Raw genomic sequence first — 22,237 nt, forward strand, 5'->3', positions numbered from 1 at the left:
TCATAGCTGAATGGAGGCAGACGGGAAGAGGAAATGAGCAAAAACCAAATGAGCTCGCAGTGTGTGTGAGGCGCTAACATCTGTAAACACGAATCAAACAGCGCTGCAGGAAACTTCACACCTGTGTTTAACCAGCAATCCGCCTGCACACTCATTTAGACACACCCTGCTGGAGGTCCATTTCAATACACACCCTCCTTTATGTGCAAGATGAAAATCCAAACAGAATTAAAAGAAAAACAAAACAAAACGGATATGTACGTGCAGTTTGAAATATAGTTCTGCTGCTGTCGTTTTAATGGCATCACGGCCTCAATAGCTGATGCTGGAGCAGGTTTAAGTGAATTACCACCTGAGGCCCCTGCTTTTAAGCTTATGGAGCATGACCTGGGAGAGACGCAGGGATGGGAGGAAGCTTTCTGAGTGTGACTGTGTGTGTGTGTGTGTGTGTGTGTGTGAGAAAGTGCACTCCTGCAAACCAAAGACCAGCTTTGGCCTTTTACCCTTCTGATCCTGCACGCTCTCTCTCTCTCTTGTCTGAGCATGGCCAGCGCTCATCTGTCTCCTGTGGATGCTGGGTGGCTCAGAGGTCTGTGGGGTGGAAGGTTAGGAGTCAAAGGTCTTCCCAGCGGAGTCTCACTCTGCAGCCTCTTTATTGGTACCATGTAAACACTCCCAGATCCTGCTGATGTCACAGTGCTGGTGAGGGGAAAATGAAAAGTATGTTCTCGGAAAACAATTCTCTTTAAATCTTAGAGATAGCACCCCAAGCATCCGGTACTGTGGAGGATGAAGAGGTGAAGGAGGACGTCTATCTTTAGACTAACACGCTCATGTCAGAGAATGTGAGGAGGATTAGAAGAGGGAGCAGTGTGAGGACGAAATGTTCAGTTGCTGAACATTGATAAAAATGAGGCTGGTAGGAGTCTGTTTTTTGCAGATGACTACAAAAGACACCGCAGTGTAGTCAGAGGAAGTAGGTTAACCAGAAACTACATTCAGAGCAAGAAAACACTGCTGCACTGGTTCAAAAACGAACCCGCTGACTTGCTTCTCGTCACATTTCACGTCACATGACCGACGCAGCCTGAGGCCCGCTTTCACATTAAATGTGACAAACACCAAATGTGAAGGAACACTTCGAAGTCTTTACAGAGACAATTCTGTTATGATGCTCAAATTTAAATCATACAAAATTTGAGGAACTTAAATATTCCCAATTATTTTGGACCAGCTCCACTTCTGAGAGCAGTGTGGAAGGCTAAAGGTTCGTTAAGAGTGGGAGAAAACGGGATCATCCAGAGGAAACTGGAGGGGGTCAGACATGACGAAGAAATAAAAAAGCTGCCAGAGAGAAAGCAACTCACTCAAGTGACTGGGTGTGACAAAGAGAATGGGAGAGCGCAACATGACATCATAGGTCAGATTAGGCCTCCGTGGCTGACTTCATCTTAATTCACTTTGCATGACAGAGTCTCGTTCATTTGGTTCCCATTAAACTGCATCTTGGACCGACAAACACAAGCTTAATGATTCAGCTGTGTAGTCCGAGCACTCGTGTAACTCACTCTCCATCGTGAAGGGGTGACTCGGACTGTATCACCTCCCTTCAGTGTGCTTTCCCAAGATAGCACATCAGTCAATGGCATGATCCGAGCACCTTTCTGGTACGCTTCCATTCCTGATGGCCTTTTCTTTTCTGCTCAAACGCTCCTTTCTGGCCTGAATTAAATCAGTTCTTATGCGAACAAAGAAAATAGCTAATTGAATCCACACAATCTGAAAGAAAAAGTAAAACAGCCTTCCTCTGCCAGTTTTTGATTGTGTTTCCAGTTGACATTTAAATGCTGACTTACCCCCAACGCATGTGTTGCAAATAAATCCTTTCAGATCTCAATCACACAGGAAATATAAAGGCTGGGATGTGGAATATGACCTTCGCTGTGTAAACACTATTGTGGCCAGATACCCCTGCTGCTCCTCCCTGAGTGGATGTTTCCACCGAGCACCTTTAAAAATGCTATTTTTAGCATTTCATGTAAATATGGCACCTCTCTTCTAAAATATTCCTGACACTGTGGCAGCAAAGTGAGCCAAAATTTAGAAGAAACAGACAGGAAATGACTGGGCTTGGCACAAGAAAACGTCGCGGCAGTTACAGAAACTCAGTGAACTCTTATGAGGCGTGAATACAGTGCCGTGGTGCTTGGCTGCGAATAGAGTGGGAATTCTTGAGAGTTTAGTGGGACACAAATTCTCAGTGACAAGCGTCTCTGGGGGCAGATGGAGACAAAGCCCAAACAGAGAACAAGTAAAACATTTAGCATGACTATGGCTTGGAACAGCAAACACGGCCGGGGCAGCCTGGCTACAGCGTGTGGCCGTCATGCTTTAAATACTGCTGATCAACTCTGAACAGCTACAGGGAATGGCACACAGATACATTTTTTTTTTTTTTTTTTGAAGATGTGGGGTGATTACACATAAAGGCCCATTTTCAATTTGCGTCACACACGCAGTGGGGAAACTACGAGGCACACCCCAGTTATATAATGTCCTCCAACTGCACCGCGGCTGTATGTCTCTGTAGTGTTGTGCATAAAGATCCTCTCCCTGCTGACCTCCTTTCTCATGTCAGCACCTTATCTGGTGTGGGTTGTGCTTTTTTACTGACAGCCCATGAATCACCTCTTACACACGTATGTGTCTGATTGTCATCACAGCCTAGAATAATCAAGCTATGAAACGCACACTAAAATGTGAAGTGTCAATGACATCCCATGTCATTGCGAGGCAGTTGAAAGCCAATACGCACTTCAGAGCACAACTTGTGAGCTCATGAAGGCTGAGACAGTGAAAAGAAGGCGTCTGTCAGAGACAAACAAACTTTTTATTGCTGCTCTAAAATGTTTGATTTCAATGCCACAAAACAGATAAATGTGTGAGCGTGCAATAAGCGTTAATTCTAGTCTCCTGTTTTCAGCCCAGTCAGTCTGAGGCTGTTTGCTCATTTCCGTTTCCATCCCTCGCCTCTCCCTTTATTTTCCAGGTCACTCCCGTCATTTATAAGACGTTACCACCAGGAGAAACCCGCGTCACCGCGTCACAAGGATACAGACGAGTTAAAAGTAGAAAGAGGAAGCTGGTTTTAGGCTGCGGTTAGCAGTGCCACTGAAAGAACTCTTTGAAAAAGGGAGCAGCTCGGCTTCAATCCAAAGTCCAGCTGGGTGTGGCTGGCTCTTCAGTCTCAACTGACCTGTTGTGACCGCTGACATCTGATGCTAGAAATGACTCTAATACTCCACGTGGGTCTTCTCTGAATCAGAAATGCAGAGTGGACGTAGCCTTAAAAGTTAAAGCAACACGGCTGGGACAAGAAAATCGCAGGTTGGAAAAAAGAAAAAAAAAAAAAAGGGGGGACAGGAAATAAAGAAAGAAAGAGCTACAAGCTGACACTCTCATGATGTTCACTGCACTTTTTCATCTTAAGACTTTCCTACTTCAGACTTCATGACAGTCAGAAACACCAGCTGGTCCTTCAAATAAACCTCACAACCTTATAAATGTGTGCTGTCGTACTAAATATTTAATTTTTTTCAACGTGTAGAAAAAAGGCAACTAAAATACAATCAGAAAATGAAAGTAAAGCTGCTGTGGGCTGCTCAAACAAAAAAATAATCTGCAGATATCAACTACAACCACTGACAGGCTTTCTGCTGCTCCATTAAAAGGAGTATCTCTCTATTTTGTCAGATTGTTCCTGGAAAATTATAAATAATAATTATGTTACTTTAATACAGTCCACCTTCTGTCCAGCAGAATTCAGAGATTGAGAGTGAGAGATGAGATGAGTAACCAGGCTGATGAAGGGAATGATGGATTGGTGGAATAATGGAGGGACCGAGGCGGCCATTCGGTTGTGACTAAAGGAGGGAGGGCCTGATGGTGAAAACAACAGCTCTCATACCATTAATCAAGCACAACCAACAGCCTGCAAGCAGAGGAGGAACTTAAACCGAAGCACGCACACGCACACACACACACACACAGACCCACAAACACACACGAGTGCGCTCAAGCAAAGCGTGACGCAGCAGGCGACTCTGGCCTAAACAGCCAATTAGGAAGGAGGGGCAGAGAGCAGAGAGCGACGAGGAGGATGTCAGAGGCGGACAGATGGAGAGAGAGTCGAGGGGGGAGGAGCTGGAGCGAGGAGGAAGGGAGGCAGCGTGAAAATGCATGGTCACACCGGTGGGTGGTGGGTGTGAGGGCAGCTTCGCGTCGCCATGGCAACACAAATGAGGGTTGATGCGCTCCGTCAGACGGACGTGCAGCCCATCACCAGGCTGCAATGTGAGCTCGAAGCGATGCTGCTTCCTCATCCCGGCCCACAAGGCGTCCATCTGCCACAGAGCTTTCTGCTGACGGCTGCAGGGATTACCATAATTTTCCCAATATTTCACGTCACGGCGATAAGAGCAAAAATTAAACGGCCGGTCGACATGCCAGGAATGAAGCAGCACCCATGTGGAGAGTCTTGCACACAAACAGAGACAGAGGATGTGTCAGCTTCCCTGCAGGGAGGCCGTCCAAATGTGAAATCAATAGTCGTGTCCCTGCCCTCGGGAGATCAGGTTACATCCACACACTCAGATGTATATATATACACACACACACAAAGGGGCTCAGGTGCTATGCTGCAGTGGGAGCGCTTTCCTTCTCACACACACACTTTTAAAGATGATGCAGCACTGCAGCAGTAGACAACAGAGGCAGACTGCTGAGAAGACCAGAGATTAAATACAGGCACTTCTTAAAAAAGATGTTCTGCTTTGGAAAAACATAAAGGGAAAAGGCTTTAATGTGAAGTCAGTCTCAGCTGTCTGGATTTTTCAAGCCCTTATTTTGTATCTGTTTAGGTATAAATGTGCCACTTTACTGAGAACATGCTGTAAGTTATTGAGGATTTAACATCAGGGTCACTTAATAACTCTCTCATCGTCTGCTCATTATAAATCAAGTCATTCTGGGGCCAACAGATAGATCTTTCATCTGTGGGGTTTTTTTTTTTTTTTTTTTTTTGCTTGGTCTGGCAGAACAGGAGGTTTACATCTGCCACCTGTTAGGGAATACAAAGCACAGTAGGTATAAGACAAAGCACAGGCAACACACACAGACACACACACGGATGGATGACCCCGTGCATGACCAACGCATTCCTACTTCAGCGGTCACCGGTCATGTGTTATACCTAAAGGAAAGAGGAAGCACATACATCTGCACACATGCCGCTTAGCAGCTGGGCATGTCTTCCTATGCTTCTTTACTTCGTTTCCCATCTCCCCCTTTGTCAGCCATTGCCTCCCCCCTCCCATCGCCTCTCCCCCCCTGGGGCTGAGTGATTGGCTGCTGCTGAAAAAGCTTCTTGTTATCTGGATGTGAAGCAAATGTCCAAATGTGTGTCTGTTTGTCTCAGACAGACACAAAAATGTGTCTGTCTGTTTCCTGCCACGCCGCCGCCAGCATTCCTGCTGCATGTACACGTACACGTACACACACACAGTCACACACACACTTCATTTCCCAAAGGCCTGGTTGAAAACTGTGTTTATTCACGAACAGCAGGGAAGATCATTTCAAGGACGCTCTGTTTTAAGACTGCCTAATTCAAAGACGAACCAGTCACCATGACAACCACATCACTGAATGATGTTGAATAGTATTGACAACTGAACATCAGCCTTCCCTTAAAACACACACACACACACACACACACAGTCACTCACCAGCGCACAACTATAAACCTTGATAAATCTGTGACACATCAGCATCCCTACTTCCTGAAACAGTTGAGGTCCAGGGGAACAGGCTTCCTCCTCTCAGCCTCAGGCTCCATCACTGCTGGGCCACACTTTAAAATCCTGCTTCCTTCCACATCCTCACTGCTGAGTTTCTCACTCATCACAGTCTCGTTTTCCAAACATTTAAATAACCCACTACGAGAGTCTCAACCTTTTTTACTGAACAGGGGAGTCGAGCTTTTTCATTTTCAGGAGACAAATAAGAACAATGGGACAAACTGACAGTGACAGGAGTTACTAAAAGGCTGGAAAAAAAAAACCTCGAAGTGCTGAAGCCTTTTTTGTCCAGTGTGCATTTATTAAAATATCCTTGAGTATTTAAACTGAAATAATTTCATTTCTAAGCAGCTTCTTTGGTGCAAATATTCCTGGAAACTTTGGACCTCTGGGTGTCTAAATTCAACGCTGATCTGTGATAGTGAGAGAATAAAGCAGCATCTCTTCGCTCCACCACAGATCTGGTTTGCCCTCACATGGTTCCACTTTAGTCAGGAATTATCTCTTTCAGCGAGGGAGACTCTCCCCTGTTGAGGTCTTTGGAGGTTTGACTCCTCTTTCATTCTGCTTTAATTTACAACGCCTTCTGACGGAGGATTAGGCCTCTGCACTCCACCAGCCCCGGATTTACCTCCTTCAACCAACAAACACATGACAGATAGAGCTGCACTGTCAACTGGGAACTCTGCTGTCTGGAAAATGCAAAGTGGTGAGCAGACAGATGATACCTGGTGGGAGCACATGATTCTTCAGACATGCATGTCAAAGGTCACCATCTAAGACCACCTTAAATATAATTTCCCTGGCAGCTGGCAGCTTCTCTTTGGCATTTGCTTAAGCTTTGTGAAGGATGTGTCAGTACTGTCTCTCTTTTTCCTCTGTTTCATATTTCTTACCCTCTGACGGCAGCATTTACTCGCTCTGCTTTACAGGAAATCTTACCTCTTATGTGGTTTTCTCTCCTTTCTTTTGAGGTTGAAGGTCAAGCTAAACCACAGCTCCACTCCGTCACTGGGTTTTTATCCCCTGGAAAGAGAGAGAAAAAGAATAATATCAATCCTTTATGATTTGGTGTCCGTTTTTGTGGCTGTAGGAGCAAAACCAAACCCGCTCTAAGTCACTTCAACCAAAGTCATTATTCAGCAAAAAGCCCAACTTGTGGATGAAGTGTGTGCACTCACAGCACTGCAGGAGAAATCAGAGAATTGGCAGCTGGAGGAGAGAGTGCTGATTTCACTGTCACAAGAATGCAGGGGATTAACTATACAGGGTGCTTGAGCAAGAGACTTAACCAAGCACAGACAAAAAAAATGACACGCACAGCGAGAAAGACATTTATCACACAGCTCTGAAAGCAATCAGGAGTCGCTCGTTCGTTATAAACGTTCTCCTCTCTCTCATTACTGAGAGATTAAGAATCTGACTTCGGAGCTACAGAGGTCCTCTTCATTTGACCGCAGAGCAAATTAAAACACACGAGTTCATGTCAACGAATCAGCCATGCCAACTACCACGGACTGATCCTTTCACAACATGAGTCAGAGCAGAAACTCAAACCTTGTTCAAACTCTTACTCGTGTATTAAATGTGAGTCACTGGCCCCCACCAGGTCTCAACAACGCTGACCAACACAAAACACTCAGGCGGATCATCAGGTGTTGACTCACCAGCCCTCACCTTATTTCACCTGACACAACCTGGATGCTGAATCACAGCATATCATTTAGGTATGTCAGGTTATAACATGCTGAGTTCGCCGGAAAATATCAACACGATGATTTGGTCATGGTGTGTATTTACTTTGCGTGTGTGCGTGAGAGGTAGGCAGCTGATGCTGCGGCAAACTACCAGGAAGCTATTCCCGCTGGCCTCAGCTGTTCCTCCGTCTACTACACACCAACTGTTGCTCGGCCACAGCATGTGGCTGGCTAAAAGCAAGTGTGTGTTTTCACAGCAAACACAATTCTTGTCAGAGAGAGCACGGGCGCATCCATACGTGTGTGTCAACACAACTGCCTGTTTGAATTGAAGGCCCCCCCGCCTCCTCCCTCCCCTTCTCATCTATGTCTCTGGTGTAATTTGCACACAGTTAACATGTGATATCAGTCAGTCAACACAAGGCCATAGAACAGGTGTGGCAGTGACACATGCGTCCGTGCAGCTGCAGGGAACAGTTGGTCCAGTCACAGCAGCGTGGACGCCAACAGGCAGCTGCTCCGATGCTGGAAACAAAAGCAGCTCAAAATGTTCACCTGATAGAGACTCGGACAGAGGCGAGTCTCTGGAACAAATCTTATTTTTCCTGCAGCATCACGCAACAGTTGCCGACAGCCTTTGTATCTGTTTTTATGGCACATTAAAAGGCGTGTTAAAGCCGCATGAGCTAGAACAGCATCGTCCCTGATGACTGCGTGCTGAAGTAACTCGATGGATAAAAGGTGTCCTGTGTGCGTGGCCTCGAGGAAACACGGGGACACAGGTGTGTCCCTGTCCACCAACACTTCCCCCTTTAACAGTAAACCTCTGGGCTGGCTCATTTCCTATCAGGGCAGGAAGTGTGAGGGAGGGCAGGGCGGTGATGAGGATGATGTCACAGCAGGAAAAGAAAGACGGGATTGTTGAAGGGGAAGCCCACTGAATGAGCATGACAGAATCAAGGGGACATTAAAGAGGGTAGCAATGTTTTAAATGTCAAACCTGCTCAATGAGACAGTAAATCACTCCTCACAATGGTCTTCAATGATATTATTTATTCAGAAGGACGCAATTAAAAGTATCATTTTGTCAGATATAAGTTTGATAGCCACGATTACAGCAGCAGCATCTGGAACAGTAAACATCAGACCCACAACAGCATTTCCTGTTCCATAACATTGAATTATATAATGATCATAAATCATAAAAAGGGTTTAGATTTGACATAAATGTTTTGTCACATTACTCACACATTAAACATCCACTAATTCCCCAAACCTGCCGCAGTTCAGGGTAGAAAAACAATAAAAGACAATAACATGACAAACCAAGGCCTTTAAATGGGAGTTAAATCAACACATCTAATCTGATGATCTTGCACGGTGGTCACATTTGAATGGCACACTATCCACATCATAATTACATAAACCACATTTGAACCTATAAACAGAGAACAAAGTCTGCTCTCTCCTCTGGCTGCACAAAAACGACAGAGCCGAACAGATTAATGATCAAAAATGCATTCTTCTCATTCCTGTGTTGCATGACAAGACAGCAGACATCTGGATCTGGAAATGTGTCGTGTCCTGACACATAGTGGGGGCAAAGACGATCAAATCTGCTAATCTGATCGCAGCCTCAGAACAGATTCGCTCCCTCATTTAACGCTGATCCGTAACGACAATGGCGGCGAGATTTATTGATCAGAAACGGCATCTTAGTCTGGATTCAGAGCGGGTTGATGGCCTTCAGCAGTGACCCTGAGCGCACTGAGGTAAAAACAGTCAGCTGACTGATGGCTCACCATAAAGCCCGTCCTCACTGGGAAGCAGCATTAGTATCGATCAGTGTATTGCTTTTACACCAAGCTAAGTGGGACGCAAAGAAGCCGGACAGTCAATACAAAATCACTTGTTGACATATTGACGTCCTGACCCATGAGTGGACAGTACTCATGTAATAATGCAGTAATGGCTGTTGGGTGCGAACAACACAACAACACAACATTTTTATTTCTGTAAAGTCTGCTGATTGGATCCTGCAGGTTGTGACGAAATCAGACTAACCAGCAGCTTAAAACGGTATCTTTCATTTTAAGTGATTAACCCTGAGGATAATAACTAGCAAGTTGATTTTGTACTCAGCAACAACACCATAAACATGAAAGGTGAGTCCTGTACCAAAAACGGATCGCAGCTTGGCCTTCAACCCGCACTGACGGTTTGGCTGAACTGATCCTACACTATCATTTACAAACTATTTTCTGCTATTCTCACTCGCACACTGAAGTCTGGTTGCGATTACAAGGAGCTGATCTCGTCTCCTCAGTGGGATTCTCCACAGCCCCTGCAGTGAGCACTCGGCTCTGGAAAACCACACATGGTGGGAATTATGGAATAATGCTGCATCAGGAATGTTCCCACGATGGCCAGTGGGATCTGCTGGAGGTCCCACTGGCTGGCAGGCCGCCAATGGGGTTTTATGGGTAATGTAACACACATATACAAGGCTACATGTTCAAATGCCTCTTGTGTTAGTCTACGCTTGGGCCTGTTCCTCTTGTGTCAGATAAAAATAGTCCTTTGGTTGACACCTTTGTGGACTGTTTTCATTAAGCTGCAAAAGAAACACAAGCGCCCAGCTCTCAAACCGTCTCATTAACGCAGCTTTGCTCAGAGCCGATCAGCTTACAGACAGAAATCTGACTTCTCATTCACACAGCTCCGGTCTCCTACTGTGACGAGGGTTGAAGGGTCGAGCTCACAGGCCACAAATGTTCTCGTGACCCCCCCAAGGCAACCTCGGAGTTTGGTGATGGTGCCAAACATCTTGATTCCCCCGAGAGTTGCCTGTGTGGCACGCGGGCCGAAATAATCACAAAGCGCTGGAGATTGAAGATCAGCCGAGCAGAGAGAGAGATTAGTAAGCTACTCAGCCAAGTCAATAACAGCTCGGGCTCACTCAGACTGCTGCTAGGGTATTAGTCAATGAGATTTGGCAAGAGGCAGCCACACACACACACCCACAGAGCTCTATTTTGTGAGATTAAGCCTGCAGGTTTGGGCGACTGACAAGGGAATCTCTCACAAAAATGTGTCAATCCACTTCCACAACGGCGAGCAACCCACAACCCTCTTTGCTGTGGGTCAGAGCAGCTATTGTCTCAAACTCCTACATTCCTTAAGTGTCCTGCATGAAATCTGAAGTTAGAAAGCGAAAAGGAGCATCCTGGCAACATCTACAGCATCTACAGTAAATCCAAAGTACTAGTTTGAAGCCAAGTGTTGTGAAAAAGAGTGACATCCAGGACGTGAGGAAAACGAAAGATGATGATGTCAGTGTTTCCAAGCTGTTGTTTCACATGACATCAGCTGTGCAGAAAAAAAAAAAAAGAAAAAAGATTTTATTAGTTCCCATAAACCTGTCCCCCCCTCCCCTCCTCCATCTGACCTCCTTCCTCTCACCATTTTAAATTTTTCGCCCTCTTGTTCACAGGTGTTCGATGATTTGGACTGTAGTGTGACTCGTGACGTGGTGATGTGCGGGGAATCTTGCGGCTCTTAGCTCGGGATGCTATGAGTTGGCAACACGACAAGGGCAGGCTGCTGTCCAACCTCTTGTTTCCCTTCCTTGAAGTTTCACCACATGCTTGAGTGCCGCCTCGATAGTGGAGCAACTTGAGCTGGGGCAACTTTCATGATTATGGGTGAGAGTGTAGTTAAAGATCTGAGGAGCGGAGGGGAAGTAGGCTGCAGTGCATATTTAATCGCTAAACAAGACATTTGAGCCCCCGTTTTTGGTGTACTGCTCGTTTGTGGGTTGAAACGAGCAGAGAAACACTTGAAACTGCTGGAACATTTTAATAATGCAGGGTTGAGCCCGTTTTGGCCTCGAATATTATGCATGTAGTGTAAGTGAATCCTGCTGGAGCTGCAGTTCAGGAGAATCACAGCTTCAATCTAGCACACGCTCTGCCCTGGAATCTATTCTCGATGCATGCCAGGATATTTATTTCTTCCAATGATTCAGATGCAGACCACTGCTGGTCTAACCACACCCACAAACATGACACCCCCAACACAATAAGATGCCAACCTCCTGAAAAAGCCACCAGGGTAGGACACTGTAATCGCCGCATCCCTGACCTTTTTCTGATAGTCTTATAATGCCACTTTTGTTTGTTTTCACTGAGTGGTACATAAAACTCAGTTCCTGGTGGATTTGACAGGAATGTAACCCAAAGGTCAACGGTTAGACAACTGTTTGAGCATAAACTCGTCTAAACAGGGGTCGTGTAAACATTTTAAGCCAAGAGGCAGGCATTTCACAGCGAGGTGAGGGGGAACAGTACAGTTTCATTTGTTTGTATGTGTGCTTCTCTAGCTACGTTGGACTGTAACTGTTACCAGAGACTACAAACACCATCAGCCCGGCACACGCACATACAAACAAACACACATACGAGCAAGCAGCTGTTCTGGTTTCATGAGAACTGGCTGAACTTTGATCAGAGGGAGAGGACGCAGGAACCGTGGGTGCTGGTGTTTATCGCAGTAACCATGGCCATGCTCTGCTGCAAAGGACTGGCCATTTCATTTACTTTCAACAAAGATGCAGATCAACATGTGAAAGTAATAAGGAGAGTAGGAAATAAATCCACGTTCTCCCTCTAAACGTGATTCTTCCACGGGACATATCATATATCACCACAAGTCAATACTGGATATTTTCTATACGGCAAGCTGCAGCAGCCAGACGGCACATGAATATTTCCTCTGACTTAGCACTTTGTGAGCTCTCAACACGACTGTCTCTCTGAAGCACTCCGACTTGCCTTGAGCACCCTCTGCTCTCTCCATGTCAAAGGGCCATTATCCATGGACGAGTCCTGAAGGCTGTCCCATCCATCAGCCAGCCCTGTGACTGTTGTGATGAATCTTTAACTGGGCGGTGTGGCAGAGAAAGAAATGTGACTCCATAAATCACCTCCTCCGCTCCGAGCTCGCCCCACTGATATCTGATGCAACCGCTGGAATTTTAGCTGATTCCCACTGGGATGAAATTCCCCTTTCTCAACCTTGGATGTCAGGATAAGTTTCAGGGTGTAAGTTAACTTAAAGATATGCACTTTAAAAGGCAGCAAAAAGGCCTCTGGGCTCTGAGGCAGTCACAGGTGTTGGTCACGCTGACTGCATGACAAGGCATCAGACGGCGTTTCCCTTTTACAGCCCAAGCCACATTTCCTGTCATGAGAACTATGAAGTTAACAAAGACCCCCGATAACAGTGATTGAAACTAACCAGCTGTAATACAGTGGAGGGTGAGGACGAAGGAGACCAGCAGTCCGGCGGTGAGAATCAGCCAGCTGCCATTGTCAAAGTCACACTGATTAATGGCTGCGTAAGCTGCTTAAACAAACTGTAGAGAGGAGGACAGAACAGGCCAAAGGGACAATTAATGAATCAACAATATAACAAGTTCAACGAGATCAAAGAGCTGATCACATAAAAATATAGAAACGGGTCACGCAAAAAAATTGGTGCCGAGCAATACCTCATGAATGACATCTTTCAAAACATGAGCAGACATCGTTCAGTTTCAGCGTCTACGCGACTGATTCGGAGAGCTGGGGTTTATTTCTAGACCTACAATCTTCTGCAGGTACCTGCCTTCTAATCACAGAGGGGCAAGAGCAGAATAAAAGACAGCGCAGCCACAATAAGACAACAAGAGGAAGCCACTATCACTTTTTCTTGTTTCTGAAACCTTCAGTCTCTCTTTCCAGCTGACAGCTGGCTCAGACAAGTGCATCCCTCCTCTTGTGGATGCTGAAAGGAAGGGTAAGTACTTTTGGGCCTGCTGAAGGGAAAAGTACGACAACTCACGATGAAATAACTTCTGAATCAATGAAAAACCAACAGTGTCGATCAGCAGACTTTTCTATTTAAAGTGTAAATCCCACCAGAGCCGACCTGTACTAAAAACGCAAAGTGCTGCAGGATATAGTGTTCACCCAGTGGCACAGATATGAGAGCTAACATGGCAAGGAGATCCAAGGGTAGGTCAGCCATGGCCATTTGCATCTTCAGTTGTCTTTGTATAGGTTGTGTGTGTGCTTGAGTGCACCTGCTAAACGAGGACTCCGATCATGTCTTGCTCTGAAAGGAGATGAGGATGTCCTCCTTCTGTCTACTCCGATCAGCAGTGCAGCCAGAGAGGAGACGCCTCCCTGCCCAAGGATCGGTTCAGCGCAACTGGACGACTCAACACATCCTTCACGCAGGTTTGGAGACCGCACAGCTTTCTCCTCTCCAAAGAACAGAAAGTAAATCATCACATAAGAGGAGGCTGCGAATGCATCTCAAACAATTGATTTCCTCTGATAGAGGGAGCGCATATGAGTTTGTGTGTGTGTGTGTGTGTTAAAAGGCCAACAGGAAGAACAACTCACGATCTGGAACAGCAGCGGTTCTAGAGGCCACAGGCAGGCTGGTTGGCCATTTGTCTTTGTTTCCAAATGGCAGGGGCAGCTGCCACCAAAGGTCAGCAAAATGTTCCCAGAACAAGGCCCCATACAGGCCGGGACACACCCAGGTGGGGTGACACACAGCCACTTTCTTTGCCTCACTCACACCCTTTACATGGCATCTTGTCTGGCATCGTGGAGCTGAGCTCTGCTGCAGCTGGTGGCCTTTATATTCTGCAGCCTCCCAACCCAACCCAAGGTTCCTCCTATCAGCGGGCAGAGATCAGGTTACTGTCTCCCCTCCGGCTCACCACCCGTGTGCGTTGAAGGCTTCGTTTGAAGTGCCATCCTCCCCCTTTCCTCTCCTTTTACCCACCTGCACCCTCGGCTGTAACCCAACCTGGGTAAACCCACACCAACCACCGCCTGTTGTCTTTGGTGCTTTTGTGCAGTTAAGTCTCATTGTGCCCGTGGACGTGGGTGGATGGACGGGCAGAGGTCAGACGTGGCCCTTACAATGTGCACGACAGAGCCGATAAAATGCTGACAGACAGACACAGCAGCACACAGGAGATGCTAACACACGCAAAAAACCGAGAACAGCTTCCAAATATCTCTTCTGCAACTCACACGGTCTCTGGGGATCTTCCCTCAAGAACCAAATTTCTTTGACAACTGTTTTTCTCATCAAATCAACTAAATCCCAAGAAAATCAAGTGTAAAAATAATAAAAAAAAAAATAAGATGAGGTAAGCAGGAGGGTTTTTCTTCTCTTCCTGCTCTGGCAAAACAAGACAGAGTGGACAAATGAGAAAACCACGTTTCTTGTTATGTATTTTGAGCCGTCTCTTCTCCCGAAATACATCCCCCATCTCCCCTGGTCCTCTTTCCAATAGCCTTGAGAAAGAAAGCTGACGTGAAACAGCTTTTAAACAGGCCGCGAGGTGACGCACTCTGTTCTAACATGTGTTTTACTTCTGTGGTAAGAAATTTAATCCATGACTAGGCTGAAGGCAGTGACTTCAAGATAATTCAACCTCCTGAGAAACTGATGATCATGTGTTTTCAACAGCGCCTGAACAAAATACTGTTTCTAATGTTAGATACATAGACGTGTTTGATACAATGAGCTGCTTACTCAAAATTATGTGATATTATTCCAACTACCTGTTGAAATTTTGCCACAGGCTTTAAATAAACCCTAAAAAGTTTCTTCTGACATAAAAAAAGCAACAACAATATTTTCATTTTGTATAACCGCTTGATAATTTACTTCTTAAGAAATAATGGGAAACAGCCAAAATGTGATGCCCCAAGCAACACATACCACATATCACTGTCGAAACAGAAAGTGAAACCTGACTCCAAAGGCTGCTCTCTCCCTCTCAAAAAATAATGCAATTGAATAAAATAAAAATTACAAGCTTAAATGCCTCTGGCTGAGGGAGACAGACCAGAAGGCCAGTCGTTATTTTCAACTCATTAACCGCCCTGTAAGCGAACGGGCTGCATTGTTGCTGCACTGTCTGCATGCCCAGAATAATGTGCTTATAGTCGGGTGCTTTGAGGATGCAAATCAAGTGTGCCTTGAGGACACAGACGGTCTATTATCATGCCACTGTGGGGGAATAAAGGCAGGGCGAAGTGACTTCTTCATGGCTCTTTTTCAGCACATTTTGTTTGTTTTCCTGTAGTTGCCCCTGAACAGAAGAGACAGACGTAAATATCTGTCCTTCGTAGTGCAAATAACACTTTCACACACAGGGAACGGTTGCCGGGGTGGAGCCTGGGTCCATATGGAGGACAGCCGACTGTGGCTCCTATATGGATGACCTTTGAACCCCAATGGTCAATGAAGGGTCATTACCTTTGTTGTGCTCATGTCTGCCGGTCAATCTGCACCACAGCATCACCGTTTAACTTGTGAACAAGCCCACAGATTTACAGATTTACAGATTCAGTGATGCTGGCACCAAACTGGGAGCAGCCACTGGTCCCTGTAATCCAACAAAGGGGGGCTGAAACGGAGCTGGCAGCTCACAACGGGCCGCCCCCCCCCACACACACACAGAAACACACAATGTGATGGGCTTTAAACACATTAAACGTGACATTTCACGAGTCTACCGGTTAGATGTGAACACAACGGCGACAAAAAGCATCGGCCATTACCGGGAGCTGATCAGGGTGGAGACTGCTCAGAGCCCCTTCAGCTGGATGCAGAGGAGGAAAATTAGGTGGAAAATCCCCCCCCCCCTTCATCTAACAAAAAACAAACACAAAAACAAAACACACAACTACCAAATACATCCCAACAACTGGATCATCTTTAAATGTCACTCCCATGAAGGCTGCGGCTTTTTCCCAGTCGGCTCAAACGCTGCACAGCCTTTCTCCCCAGCAAAGGGCTGGTTCAATGGCCGCATGAGGGACACACACACACACACACACTCACACATAAACCCCCCCACTCATTCAGAGCCTTAACACTTTTTTATAACAAACAACAACACAAACACACCTTGTCTTTAAAAAGTATAGGAAGGTGTATAGTTCAGGTGCGCCTCCGTTTCTTCTCCAGAGGATGATCTGAGCTGCCGGCTGTGTGGAGGATAAACTGACAATTTCTTTTTTTTTTTTTTTTATTCCCAACATCACATTTATTTATCCTCGTCCCGCTGACGGAGAAACACGGTGAAGGGAAAGGACTTACAGTCAGATGGGATTCACAAAGAGGCTCCACTCCAGCGGGATCGCAGATCCCCGTCCTCGGCAGGAAAAGGCGGAGAAAAGTCCCGAAAGATCCCTGATCATGTAATTTAAAAAAAAAAAAGGCCTAACAAGTCACAAACTGCCCGCTGTCCTCATTTTTTCCACGCTGTGTCTCGCCTACATGGACATTTGTGTCCCCTTTCCCATTCTTCTCCCGGAGCGGCTGAGGAGACACGCTGCGCGTCTCCGTCGTTTCCTGTCCAGCCCAGGATCCTCTGCTGCCTTCAGGGACCGTGGGAAATATCCCTCACCAGCCCCGACCACAGACAAAGTGGGATTGGGATAAAGAAAGAGAGAGAGAGAGAGATGAATCGGTGACCATTTTAGAGCAATCTCAGGCTGATGAAAACTAAAATGTGACTCAAACTGATGAGTCTCTTTATCCTCCACCACCCCATCGAATTTTTTTTTAATAAAATAAAATATCATAAATCACATTTCATCAAGATCTCTCTCAAAAAGACTTTTATTGTAATGACACTTAATTGTGACAATTACAAGTAAATGCAGCACCAACCCCCCTCTGACTACCGTAATAACAGTTCCCTTTACAACAATAATTAGTTAATATGAGATAATAGTTGTAATGAAGGGATTTTTAAAAATCGCTTCATGAATCACAGTGGAAGTGACTTCTTGCTGATGCTCACACAAAGTCAGCACCAGCAGACAAAAGGGGACTTGGTCCAGATTAGGAGATTATGGCGTGTTATCCATATGGACACATGGCATTACGAACCCACCACTCATCCATTTTCCCAGTTAGAATTACACACAACATTTAGGAAAGGCTGTAGTCCCTTCACTTTATAATGGATCTATAATGGATCACCATGTATTGCCACACAAATGTGGCCCTGTATGTCCTCTAATGTCTGTCCTGAAATCCGGACTCACTGATGCATGAAAGACCATTTTTTTTTACATGAACATTAATATAAAAGTGTCTCTGTTTTCAAGAACAGAAGCTGTTACAGACTTTTCACAACAGCCTGATCAAAAGTAAAGGCTCTGTTTCCACCTAGTGGACTGAGAAACACATTGCGGCCTCATGCTAAACTTTGTGTACTGCAGTTTTGGACTTCTACAATCATTTCTGACTGTGTTGAAGAGTGATGATCGGGCGTCCTGCTGTGTGTGTTGGGGGAACCCAATGTAACACAACCACCGTGTGTGTTTTTCTGCTAGTTTCACAACAGTGGCAGTTTCCTTCTCACCTTTCCCAGACCCAGTTTGAGTGTGCAAATGATAGTGAAACTTACAGGCAGTCACGAATGTCAGTTCAAACCAGTCCCATATCTGTTTAGCACCTCTCATTGTGTTCAGTAAACTTCAGCACGCTGTGCACTGTGTCACTGCACTTTTGGTCACTCACTTCACCTCCACCTGCAAATGTAACAGCTGAACGCAAACAGTTTCACAAAACAAACACACACACTTGTGTTTTTCATGCATAAGATTTGCTAAAGGTTTGACTTTGCTTCAGGTATCTCCAAGCAGTTACACGTGACAAGGAGCTTTAATCAAATTAAATAAAAAACATCAAATAAAATAACAAACTTAAGGCCTTTTTTGGTAGACAGAGTAAAAACTACACTTACTTTCTGCCACTTGCTTAATAATTACTATTACAGAACTTTCATCATAAAATTTGTAAACAAAAAATAAAAAAATAAACTGGCCAGAGACATAAGAATGAACATTAACATGAACCCAACAATCATCTTACAGTATGAATACTGAAGCAATCAAAAGGTCACAAACTCTGGGAGAGAATGGAAAATTCAGAAGAGGAGGCATTTTCGGTCGCAGGATGTTTTCCTTCAAGAGAGGGTGTGTGAGAGTTACTGCAGCACTGTGGGAGTGCTTCAATCATACACAAAGAGGATATGATGTATAAAAGTCAAACTAACGTGTGCATGCAGCCAGGGTTGATGATATCGAAGTGAGGGATCAGGTTCCTCTGCAGCAGCACAAACTCGGTGTAGTTCGCTGGAACAGCTTCTACTTTTAGGTGATGAGGGAAAGTCTTGAGGACGTTATTCTGCTGGAGGCAAGTTCACACTCACGGCACAAAAGATCAAGATGAGTCTTTACTGGATGTTCGCCATCCTTCTGGGCAACGACTTATTTCCTTTCACCAGGTCTCAAAGCACTTGCTGCTGCAATGGTAAGTTCTACACAATACTGCATCACATATATTCCTGTTTAGGATCATCCATATGTACATGGAGATTATTTGGGGAGTAACTGTATCTAGAAATACAGATAATCTACTTGAAATTGCCATCAAAATGCAAAAATTTGAAATCAACTACCTTGATTGAAACAAAAAATGAGTGCATAAGCGACTACAGTAGCAGTAGTAACAGTAGTCATCCTCCTCCTTTTTGAGGTGAAACTTGTATCGGTGTATTTAGACAGCGGACTGAAACACTGCAGCAGTGACATTGGTCTGGTTAAGTTCAGGCATGCAGCACATGGAAAGTTGGGGCTTAAAGATCATGACATCCTTCCTAACTAGTTGAAAGTAGATATATCTTAACCTGATTGTTTCCCTGTTGATCAGAAGCCAAGATGACCCTTTTGGCCTCCAAATGTCAGATAATTATTTGTGGACTCATTGTAATGGAAATATAAAATAAGGGTGACTGATGTTCGAACATGTTCTATCCATTAAACAGAAATATGCTCCAGCACCTTACTCTACATCACGCAAACCACAACCTTCAGAGTATTCAGGGGCTGAGTCAAGAATACCAGTCACGTGTCAGATTTCTGTCTTTTGATGAAATGTGAAATGTTAAACACAAGGCTGCTAAAACACGCAGAGACGGTTATTGAATAAATTCCGTGTGGGGGTGTGGTTGCTGTGAAATGACGAGTTTCGGAGCCTGAATTTTCAGTCAGTGGAAGCAAATTCATATAAATGAATTTCTGCAGGAGGTGTGGCTGTAAAAAAAAAAAGCATTTCCTTAGCAAAAATATTTGGCATTAGTTACTGCAGAACAAATACAATGCTGAGTTTCACTGCGTTTTTATATCAAATTGGCAGAATTTCATCGTTCTGGAAGAGACATCTGCAATCAGACGTGAAAATAAAAGTGCACCCTGAATAATTGTTTTTACTTCTTTTGTCTCCAGAGCAGCTGAAAACTATTTTTGCACCCATGCGTGTGCCATGCCCAAAGCCACAACCTTCCACAACCATGTTTAACCTTTTCAAGGACAAAGAAGTGATTTTCAACGTCTCATGCTCCCTAAAGGACAAATCGCTGAATTGCCCATCACCATCAGGCATGGAGGGTGTCAGCCTGGAAATTGACCAACAAAATCAATCAGTCAGTGTCGTCCTTTCTAAACTGACAGACAGTATCCATGGAGACTACAGGTGTGAGCTCACAGTGATATTCCCTCCTCCCTACCGAGTCCAAAGTAACGTGACTGTCCGGGTAATTGAAGGTAAATATTCCCATGAAGCATCAGGCCTTGGAGGCAAACACAAAGAACACGTCTAAATTTGTGCGTATACAGTCAAGTAAACTGAATTTGCTTCTTCCAGGACACCGTAACAGCAGCTGTAACGACAGCGGTGGCAGTAGCCCTCATACTGAACCAATTCCTAGGTCTGTCTGGACTTGGATTCCAGTGGTTGTATTTCTCAGCATCTACAGCATAGTTATCACCATCATCGCTGCTGTTAACTGGGTGAGATATGCTTCAAGTTCAAAATTCAAACCCAGCAATGGACTGATATTTCTGATAACTCTGGGCATCTTCACGCTTCAAAATTCTGGACAATGATTAAGAAGGCATTAGAAGTAGAGAACAGAGCTCAACAGCAGAGCTGACGTGTGATAAAATAGAGGTGCTGAGGATCGTCTGGAAAATGTTTGATTATTTTTACACTTTATCCATCTATTCTTTCATTTATTGTCTAAAAACATAACCATTTTCCACCGAAAACTGTTGCTGAATTATCCTCATGTGTCTCCCAGGTCAAGCTGAGGAGGACGGAGTCCCAGAATGATTACATGAACACCAAACCCAGGGGGCCGAGAGAGCGCAGGAAGAAGAAATGGTCTCTCAATCCTATACCACGACACTTTTGATTTCACAGAAATCATCTGAAGTCTGCGTTCATTTGCACAACTGCCCTCACAAACTTAGACTGGATGTCCTTGTATGAGCTCACTCCAGGCTTCTGAGCAAGGCTTTCTGGGAATTAGTCTTAAGTTCTTGCAGTTAGTTTTATGTAAACACAGGAAAAGTAGCAGTTTGTTTTACATTTGTGGTTGTATGATATATATATATATATATATATATATATATATAAAAAAGATCTACTCTGCAGTTCTGGTTTTGCTTGCTTCCGGTTTCAGTCCCTCACTGTCTGTATCTGCAACACATCTCTTCTTCTCTTCTTCTTGACACCCTTACATCTGTGGTTGAAACAGATGGTGGTATCTGAATGAGGGGAGTTTCACCACACTCAGCTTTTAAATCTTTGTGGTGTCTTGTGTGTCAGTGACCACTACTACAAAAGAGGTTCAGAAAAAAGAGGCACCACATTTTGGTGGGCTCCGTATATCATGGTGTAAAATCTCAAAATGCCACTGACATCACATCAGCCTGCTTTCTTTAGCTTGCCTGCTCATGCTGTCTGGAAACAACACTGATGATGAGAAGCAGATACACCAACAGTAGGCAAACATATCAAACAATAACAATCTACACCATTTCCTGTCTTCTTCCATCTACTGTTTTTCCTCCTCGTTCTTTCTGCACATGTGGCTGCTTCAAAGGGACTCCACCTTTACCTTTCTCACCTTGCAGTTTCTGTGCAGCTACTGCAGAGCACACACAGCTTTCATTTCATTTAGCTGCATGGTTTTAGTCACCTACTACAAGCGTCAGCGAGATGAACACATTGTTTCTGTTAGCTTTTGTTGCCATTTTGGGGCACATTATTAAAAACAAACATCTTCTCTGATAAAAGAATTTTTCTGCCTCTCTTTTAGAAACTGGGGAAAAGAGTGCGCACTCAGAAAATTGGAGTTTACCCCCCCTAGTCTCCTTTATCAGGGTGTTACTTTAAATCTTGTCGAAGCTATGATCTGGTCTGGTTTTGCACTCAAGTTTTCCAAAGATCACGCTGATTTTAAACACTTCATACAATATATTTTTTCTTTGTTGTTTACAAAGCAATACAGTGTGCGTTCATGATGATTACATCTGACTTCAGGATTGATCCGTTTCACGTTGTGTGTCTGGTCTGTGGTGTTCTGGAAAAATCCGTCCCCTGAGGATCTCCGTCCTCTCTTCCTCAGAGACAGACTCGAGCTCCCTCTCTGTCACCTGGGGAACAAGATCAGGATTGTCTAAGTCTCACTATGACTGACATGCACTCAATATTTCTACAGTGTCCGTTTGTAATTGAATCATT

The 22,237-nt window shown here is 44.8% G+C and overlaps 2 protein-coding genes across 2 annotated transcripts in view; one reads left to right on the plus strand and one right to left on the minus strand.

Annotated features, from left to right (window-relative positions):
* The window catches only part of raph1b (Ras association (RalGDS/AF-6) and pleckstrin homology domains 1b), a 40,260-nt gene extending 18,229 nt beyond the window's left edge, over positions 1 to 22,031 (minus strand). The window contains exons 1-2 of the mRNA XM_029523393.1: positions 16,733 to 22,031; positions 6,801 to 6,884 (exon numbers count right to left, since the gene is read on the minus strand). The gene's annotated coding sequence lies outside the window, so the exon portion shown is untranslated. The remainder of the gene's footprint in view (positions 1 to 6,800; positions 6,885 to 16,732) is intronic.
* Positions 18,689 to 21,122, plus strand: LOC115056726 (uncharacterized). The gene is made up of 4 exons (XM_029523417.1): positions 18,689 to 18,961; positions 19,936 to 20,253; positions 20,354 to 20,499; positions 20,790 to 21,122. The coding sequence occupies exons 1-4, from the start codon at positions 18,877 to 18,879 to the stop codon at positions 20,901 to 20,903; spliced, it is 663 nt and encodes a 220-aa protein (XP_029379277.1). The 5' UTR covers positions 18,689 to 18,876; the 3' UTR covers positions 20,904 to 21,122.
* Positions 22,032 to 22,237: the final 206 nt, after the last annotated feature.

The sequence above is a fragment of the Echeneis naucrates genome, chromosome 2, assembly GCF_900963305.1.
Source record: "Echeneis naucrates chromosome 2, fEcheNa1.1, whole genome shotgun sequence".
Classification (NCBI taxonomy): domain Eukaryota; kingdom Metazoa; phylum Chordata; class Actinopteri; order Carangiformes; family Echeneidae; genus Echeneis; species Echeneis naucrates.

What these genes read in the sequence shown, in the direction of transcription:
- LOC115056726 (XM_029523417.1), top strand. Translation starts at nt 18,877, where the DNA reads ATGAGTCTTTACTGGATGTTCGCCATCCTTCTGGGCAACGACTTATTT. An exon ending in GACTGTCCGGGTAATTGAAG is followed by an intron (nt 20,254 to 20,353) that starts GTAAATATTCCC and finishes TGCTTCTTCCAG; the next exon opens with GACACCGTAACAGCAGCTGT. An exon ending in TCATCGCTGCTGTTAACTGG is followed by an intron (nt 20,500 to 20,789) that starts GTGAGATATGCT and finishes TGTGTCTCCCAG; the next exon opens with GTCAAGCTGAGGAGGACGGA.